At 64.5% G+C, this 341-nt stretch overlaps 1 protein-coding gene across 1 annotated transcript in view; it reads right to left on the reverse strand.

Annotated features, from left to right (window-relative positions):
* Positions 1–235: 235 nt before the first annotated feature.
* HDAC7 (histone deacetylase 7) overlaps positions 236–341 on the reverse strand; it is a 27,716-nt gene continuing 27,610 nt past the window's right edge. Inside the window, 1 exon segment of the mRNA XM_009994082.1 lies at positions 236–281. Within this exon segment, the coding sequence (XP_009992384.1) occupies positions 236–281 (46 nt within the window).

A 341-nucleotide genomic window follows, 5' to 3' on the forward strand; every position in this document is an offset into this window, starting at 1 on the left:
TGGGCGCCGGCGGGAACCTCCTCCTCCCTGGGCACCTGCAGGACCCTCCTCCTGCCTGGGCACCTGCAGGAACCTCCTCCCTGGGCACCTGCAGCAGCCAAAAGGTGCAGGTCCTGGGCAGGACCAGGACTTGGGGGATGAAGATGGGAGTGGCAGGAGTGAAGAGGGAACCCTTGGGCTCTGCAGAGTCCAACCAGATCCTGGAGGCAGGGGGAGCAGAGGAGATCCCTGCTCATCACTGGGTCATGGGCTCCTCCTCCTCCATGGGCTCATCCTGGGGCCTGAAGGGGAGAAATTCCCCAGGAGAGGATGAGGAGGAGACCTGGGTGACCCCAACACCC

Source organism: Chaetura pelagica, unplaced genomic scaffold (genome assembly GCF_000747805.2).
Source record: "Chaetura pelagica isolate M959 unplaced genomic scaffold, ChaPel_1.0 scaffold743, whole genome shotgun sequence".
NCBI lineage: Eukaryota > Metazoa > Chordata > Aves > Apodiformes > Apodidae > Chaetura > Chaetura pelagica.